General features: G+C 34.4%; 2 protein-coding genes across 2 annotated transcripts; one reads left to right on the forward strand and one right to left on the reverse strand.

Moving 5' to 3' along the window:
* Positions 1 to 478: 478 nt before the first annotated feature.
* Positions 479 to 4428, forward strand: LOC123923812 (protein CHAPERONE-LIKE PROTEIN OF POR1, chloroplastic). Its single transcript, XM_045976546.1, has 5 exons — positions 479 to 707; positions 788 to 912; positions 3227 to 3609; positions 4038 to 4114; positions 4200 to 4428. Exons 1-5 carry the CDS (start codon positions 649 to 651, stop codon positions 4348 to 4350), a joined length of 795 nt encoding a protein of 264 aa, XP_045832502.1. The 5' UTR covers positions 479 to 648; the 3' UTR covers positions 4351 to 4428.
* A 1068-nt stretch (positions 4429 to 5496) lies between these two features.
* On the reverse strand, positions 5497 to 6409 carry LOC123923813 (tetraspanin-11). The gene is made up of 2 exons (XM_045976547.1): positions 5900 to 6409; positions 5497 to 5799 (listed from the first exon to the last, which is right to left on the reverse strand). Exons 1-2 carry the CDS (start codon positions 6407 to 6409, stop codon positions 5497 to 5499), a joined length of 813 nt encoding a protein of 270 aa, XP_045832503.1.
* Positions 6410 to 6855: the final 446 nt, after the last annotated feature.

Below are 6855 nucleotides of genomic sequence, written 5' to 3' on the forward strand. Positions count from 1 at the left end.
CTTTTGTTGACCAATTTTTGCTTATATTTTGGGACAGAGAGAGTAGTTAATATGAACCAAACATTTTTTTAAAAAAATTACCATTATTATTTCTTGAAAATATAATTCATGGGAGTAAAATTAACAACCTTGATGTAACAAAAAAAAAAGTAAACAATCTTGAAACAAACGCCTCTCACCGATACAATCTCCAATCTAATTTTTTAAAACACTTTGTTCAATAATTGAATTTTTTATTAAGTATTTAAATAGAAATACTCAAAATAAAAAAACATCTAAAAACATGTTCTCTTATATCTAAAAATTATAATTCTTTAAAGGACAAAACTTATATGCATTTTTTTATATGCAGTTTTTCCTATTCCTCTCACAAAAAGGTAGTTATTTATATTTTTTAATTAAAATGGATTAGTTTTGTTTTTAATTTAGTTTTTTCTTAATAATTTTAAAATGGATTATGTTGTAGTTTGCATACGGCGCAGTCTAGCGAAGAAACTGGACGTTATACTAAAATAAACACGTAATCTGCTATCGTCGTCGTTGTTTCTTCCTCTTGAAGACGCTCCATTCAATATCATGCTCTTCGATTAGGGTTTGGGAACTCTTCTCGAATTCAATCTCTTAATTACAATAAACAACGCTCAAAAAATGGTTTCTCTTTCACTTTCTTCTACCAGTTTCGCCACCGCTTACCTCGGCAACAAATTGTACTCCCTCGCTTCATTTTTCATATTAATGCTTCAGGATTCATAGTTTTGTTGTACTTAATGAATTTTTCTTTCTTCAGGCCCCTCCGGGAAAATACACGGAAGCCGAATTTGGCTTTTTTCAGGTCCCTCCGGGAAAATACACCAACACGATTTTCCGATGCTTCGTTTCGTATTAGGTGTGCGGTGGACGCGCCCTATGGAGGTATGAACTACTTGTTTTATCTTTGAATTTATGTGATGTGAATATTTGAATATTGATATTTGGCTGAGTAATCGATGAACATGTGTATATTCCTGTGTATGAATGAACAATTTCACAATATTGGCCATATGTATCATCAACATAGTTTAGCAGTTGTTAATAAATAAACTATCAATTTAGTCTTTATATTATCACTGTCGGGTGTTGGGTAGCTCAACTGGTTTGAACCGACGGTTAAAAGAGAGTTAAGGAGGTAAAGTTCAGGATTCAAGTCCCAGTGAAGGTGAAAAATACTAACATTAACAACTAAGTACAAACTTTGGCCGATTCAAGTCTCCTATTTAGTCTCTAAACTATATAAATAGAAATAAGTAGTCACCATAGGTATATAAAAATCCATCAATTTTAGTCATAATATCCTAATAGTAGAGACTGAATTGATGGTTTATATAGTTATTAATGTTACTCTACATATAGATAAATGCATGCCTATTCGCTATATATAATATTTAGTTCACACAAAGTGCCAATCACAACTATAGGTCTTATGGCAATCAGAAGATGTCATAGTAATTCTATGTGTATTAAGCTCAAAGATGCTTCTGTGGAACTCTTTTAGTTTTTCAACCCCCTCAACCAATTTTTGGAATATTCTCTATCTGGGTCAACACTCTTCAATGATACTTCTGTGAGTTCACCAAGTGCCAATTAATATTGCAATTTTCCTTCAAAAGGTTCTTCTATGCTATTATTATGGTTTCTTTGCTTCCTTACTTCCATTGAATGGTGAAAGTGACAAAGTGTATCTACGTGGGTTTCAAATTGTATGTTTTGTTTAAAATGTGATTGGCCTTTAGTTTTGCACTAATTTCAAGTAAACAGCAAAGGTTTGCCTCAGTAATAAATAGAAGCAAGGTCTATCTTGAACATTTGTAGCCAGAGTCTTATCTCGGCTGCTGCTGTGCTACTTGTTGTGGGTAAAGGTGGAAATCACCAACCTGTGCCACTTTCCCCTAAAAATGGTAACGAGGTCGTGAAATTGATTTCTTAGTTAAACATGCCAAGGGTGTGTGAGAAACCAACAGCCATTCCTATGGTTCGGTTATGATGAATTCCACATCTCCATGTAGTCAGTTTCCAAATTATATCACACTGTGCCAATTATTTTGATTTAGATGCTTCTGTAGTTTGTGCTTTAACGCCCTATTTATTCAGTATATCTTGCATATAGATATCACTATTTATTTTCTATTTTCATAATATAGATATCATGTAGGTTGTTCAAGCCAGTACCGTCACAGCGGGTCTGTGCCAGCCACCATAGACAATTTGTGAAGTGCCACCTACCTACCATGGTGGCACCATAGATTGCAATCCCGCATTTATATAAGATAATTTTAGCAATCCAACATAGACTGCTACCACGTTGACAACATCGTTCAAGCTGGATTTTTTAATTCATACTCTAACATCTGAATTTTTGGCTCAAGTCAAGTTCTCTTTGCTCTTTCCCTCCCTTCTCCCCTTTTAGGATGTAACTATTATCCCTCAAGTCTGGGCGTATAATACGGTTTAGTGGACAATTCTACTTTTAATGTTATAGTTATCAGATATATTGAATTTCAGTTTCCTAGAATTGTTATCTTTATTTATACGACGTTCAGCATTATTCGCTAAACATTTTATAATGCATGCTCAGAAGAAAAAAAGGCTTTGATAAATATGCCAGTAGGTTATTTTTTGGGGAGGGGGAGTGAGTACTTAACTTGCAAAAGGCCAAGCCAAGCAGGACAGCATTTCAGGAAACAAAAAGAAGCAAATTCAACGATTAAGGGTAGAGGAAAGGCAAGTGGGGGAACTATAAAAGTTCCATCCAATTGGGAGACTGCTCATGACCAGCCAAAAAATCGAGATTACAGTTTCACTCGTTGAGTTTGGTTGGAGCCAACTGTCTCTCTGTTGAAGAGGAGCTTGATCTTCTTGATTTGATGGCCATAGTAATGAGGGGCAGAGCAGCCATGTTTGCATAGATTGACAATTTATTCCTTGAGAAAGAATCTTTTATGTCTAGTAAAAAGAAACTTTAGATCTATTGCTTGAGTATTTGATCTTAAGTACAACATTGCATTTACTAGTTGTGTTATTTTCTGGTAGCTAGTTGGATTTTTTGAAATATCCTTAGCTTTAACATGATTTTTGGATTACTGCATCATGGTTCATATAAAATCATGAAGTCTGTGTTTCTGCTACTTAGCTACACTTTTCTGTCTTCTATTTTCCACCTTATGGAATAAATAAATTTATATTTTTACAGGTAATGCTCCAAAATTTCCCCGAGTCAGTGATTGGGATCCTTACAGACGCCTTGGTGTTAGCCGTGATGCTTCCGAAGAAGAAATTTGGGGGTCAAGAAATTTTCTGTTGCAACAATATGCTGGACATGAGAGGAGTGTAGAATCAATAGAAGCCGCATTTGAAAAAATATTAATGGCTAGTTTCATACAGAGGAGGAAAACAAAAATTAACTTGAAAACCAAGTTGAAAAAGAAAGTAGAGGAGTCTCCACCATGGATCAAGAATGTGCTAAACATTGTTGAATTTCCACCAACCGAAATTGTCCTTAGAAGATTGTTTCTCTTTGCCTTCATTGGTGGCTGGAGCATTATGAATTCTGCTGAAACTGGACCTGCTTTTCAGGTTTGCTTTGAATTCCTTTATTTATTTTTGTCCAGTTTATAATCAAATGCACAACTCTTGAAAATAAAACTGTATTTTTACACATATAAAACATGAAATTAGGAAATTGCAACTATGCCACTTGAAAATTATACCACCTAACGTTTTAGAAAAGGAAACAAAATTATGTGTTCGTCTGACTCTTAATGTTACTTTCTCGAGTCCTGGGTGTGTCGGAGTGATTCTATTTACCATTGTATGAAGTCATTATTAAGGTGAATGTGTTCAAAGTTCGAACTATATTTAATCTTATGGTTCATGTATTGTTTGAGTTACGTCAGGGGACATTATTAAAAACTAATTGCAGTTGCTCCCTCTTTGCCTCTCTACTTTCTGCTTCCACCATTTATCCGCATAATTGTATATTAACAGTGCTGTTCTTGCTGTAGGTGGCAATCTCTTTGGCTGCTTGCATATACTTCCTAAACGAAAAGACAAAGAGTTTGGGTAGAGCATGTGTTATTGGGTGAGTGGTACAACTTACTTCGACTTTGTTTTTCCTTTCATTTTTGTTTATTAACCATCTATTCTCCTTTATTGCACAATTATAGGTTTGGAGCTCTTGTGGTTGGATGGGTCTCTGGTTCATTGCTGGTACCCAATATTCCAACAATATTGCTGCGTCCGACTTGGACCCTCGAACTTTTAACATCCTTAGTAGTGTACTTTTTCTTGTTCGTTGGTTGTACTTTTTTCAAGTGAAGTGCCAACTATGCTTCCATAGATTCAATGTACTGTACTATTAATGAGTTTCTAGGTGATCAAATATTTTTTGAGTTAGTTAAGTTGCCTACTACTATTGTACTGTTAGCATAGATATTACTAAGACTTTAGTAAAATTTAGTCTCTAGTAAGATTTAGTCTGAAACCAATTTTAAAACAAAAATTTCTATGAGAATGTACTAGGAGCTCCGTGGAATCTCACATTCTATATAATAGAGATAGATATATAATAGTGTAGATTCTGCTTTTAAAAAAAAGGTTTAGATTCCATTATAAAAATAAAAAAAATAGTTTAGATTCTCGGTGTTGTTCAGATTAGACATTAAATAAGTATGTGTGCACGAACACACATATAAGTATATTAGATTAAAATTATTTAAATTTACAATTATTCAAAGTTTAAACATGGAACACGTGTAGTTGTGAGCTTAGCTCATTTAGGGACATCACATTATGAATGTAGAGGCTATGGTTCAAACCCCGAACATGTCATTTATTCATTTATTAGTCTATTTGGATGTTGGTGATCAGCATTTTATTCGGACAAAAACTTATTGTGTAGTATTTTTTTTCTTTTACAAAAGTGGTTAATGAGCTTAATTAAATGATGAATTGTTTGGAAGAATCTGAGTTTGATTCTTGCGTAGAACAATTTATTGGCCAGAATTTACTTATTTCGTGGTCAAACTCTAAATTACTATAATTTCTTCTCCAAGTTAACGAAAGTATTTTAATTACTTTTTGTTCAATTAAAGAAGATAGCTTTTAGATAAGTACGGCAAATACAACTCATATGATATCGTAGTAGAAAATCTAACACAAACCACCAATAACATTGCCAAGAATTAATTGAAGTTCGGGAGTTAATTCAAGAAACACATTGCTTAATTTTCAAATTTAAATGCTAAACATGCTAGTTACTGAAGATTGATTAATTTAAACAAGTTAGGGACTTAGGAAGTTACCAAAGAAAAAACAAGTTAAGGAAATTGAATGTCTGAAGATCCAAAACACCAAAGTACACAACCATATAAAATGCACACAAATCCTAAAGATTACATACTTGACAAACTAACATAAATACTAACATAATCCCTAATAACAAATTTAAGACATAAACACTAATTAAGGGTTAACGATGCGCGAGTCCAATCGGTTGTTCCTAATAGCATAGCATCCCATGGCGTAAATGGCAGTGACAAGAACTAGCATAAAACCATTGAACACAGTTAAATGTCTCCATTGGTTCCTTATGTTAGCCAATACTCCTCCTTTGCATGAATTGCAATCATAGCACAATTTGTCCTGCCGATTATTCCATGTCGCACAATCTGAATTATTCGCTGCCAAACCGGATTTCGGTACTTCCCAGAACGTAGCATTCTTCATTGTAAATCCACAGTACACCGGTGGCTTACAACACCCGGCCTACAAAAATAACAGACGTTACAAAATTTTATGCAATTATTTAAAAATAGATGAAATTGTAAATTCATCTTAACGAAAAGTTAGAAATTAATTAATGAACCTGAGTGGTAGACAAGTGTTTGAAAATGAGGGAGTCGTTATTCCGACCACCATTGATGGCGAGATTCTGACAAACATGAGCATCCATCAAACAACTCTTGAACTCGTCCCAATTTTGTTCATTCACAACATATCGTTGCAACCAATGAGAGAAATCAGCAACTCTATACTCACCATAACCTTTACCAGAAATTTGTTTCCCCACTCCTCTATTCGTCACAAACACCGCGAACACGGTGAAGAAAGCGAGTCCAATCACAACCAAGAATGTCACCAAAAGGTAAGTGTAGAGCGCCGTGTTAACAGCATACAGCGATCCAGCGATTCCTAGTCCCGACACAATCACGACAAATATACCGCCGATTAAGAGGGGATATTGAAGCACCTTTTGGCAATCGGAACCACCGCGGATGTGGATGTAGACAGAGGAACCGATTGCGGCGAGACCAAGGAGTAAGGAGAGTATGTTGAGTGCACCTACAACGGTGTTGCTTATGCGGAAACGGAACATTTTCTTTCTTGTTAGAGAAAAAATTGGAGTGTGTGTGAGACAATGTTATGTTTGTGTAATGTAGAAAAGAAATGGTAACTGTTTTATTTTATAAGTAGAGAAATGAAGGTAGTTTTTTGGAGCGAAAACGGTTAGCGTGGAGTTTGAATGTTTGTAAGATTTAGCAAATTATAGGACTGACACGTCAGTGATAACGGTTACACTTTGTGGTTCCACTACTATATACAGTTACCTTGGTAGGTTTACCCTTTCTTTGCAAGACATTAACTACCCTGCATATAAGTAAAATATTGTAAAATCAATGTATTTAATTCAAAATCGAATACTAACTCTGCATATAAAATGCAATGTATATATCAACTGAGTTAAACTCTCAAGATAAAAAAAAAATTAAAAGTAAATAGATGAAATTAAATTAATAAGTAGTATTAAAAAAAAATCAAACC

This window comes from Trifolium pratense, linkage group LG4, assembly GCF_020283565.1.
Source record: "Trifolium pratense cultivar HEN17-A07 linkage group LG4, ARS_RC_1.1, whole genome shotgun sequence".
In the NCBI taxonomy this organism is placed as follows: Eukaryota; Viridiplantae; Streptophyta; class Magnoliopsida; order Fabales; family Fabaceae; genus Trifolium; species Trifolium pratense.

What these genes read in the sequence shown, in the direction of transcription:
- LOC123923813 (XM_045976547.1), bottom strand. Translation starts at nt 6,409, where the DNA reads ATGTTCCGTTTCCGCATAAGCAACACCGTTGTAGGTGCACTCAACATA. An exon ending in AACACTTGTCTACCACTCAG is followed by an intron (nt 5,800 to 5,899) that starts GTTCATTAATTA and finishes TTATTTTTGTAG; the next exon opens with GCCGGGTGTTGTAAGCCACC.
- LOC123923812 (XM_045976546.1), top strand. Translation starts at nt 649, where the DNA reads ATGGTTTCTCTTTCACTTTCTTCTACCAGTTTCGCCACCGCTTACCTC. An exon ending in AAACTGGACCTGCTTTTCAG is followed by an intron (nt 3,610 to 4,037) that starts GTTTGCTTTGAA and finishes TTCTTGCTGTAG; the next exon opens with GTGGCAATCTCTTTGGCTGC. An exon ending in GGTAGAGCATGTGTTATTGG is followed by an intron (nt 4,115 to 4,199) that starts GTGAGTGGTACA and finishes GCACAATTATAG; the next exon opens with GTTTGGAGCTCTTGTGGTTG.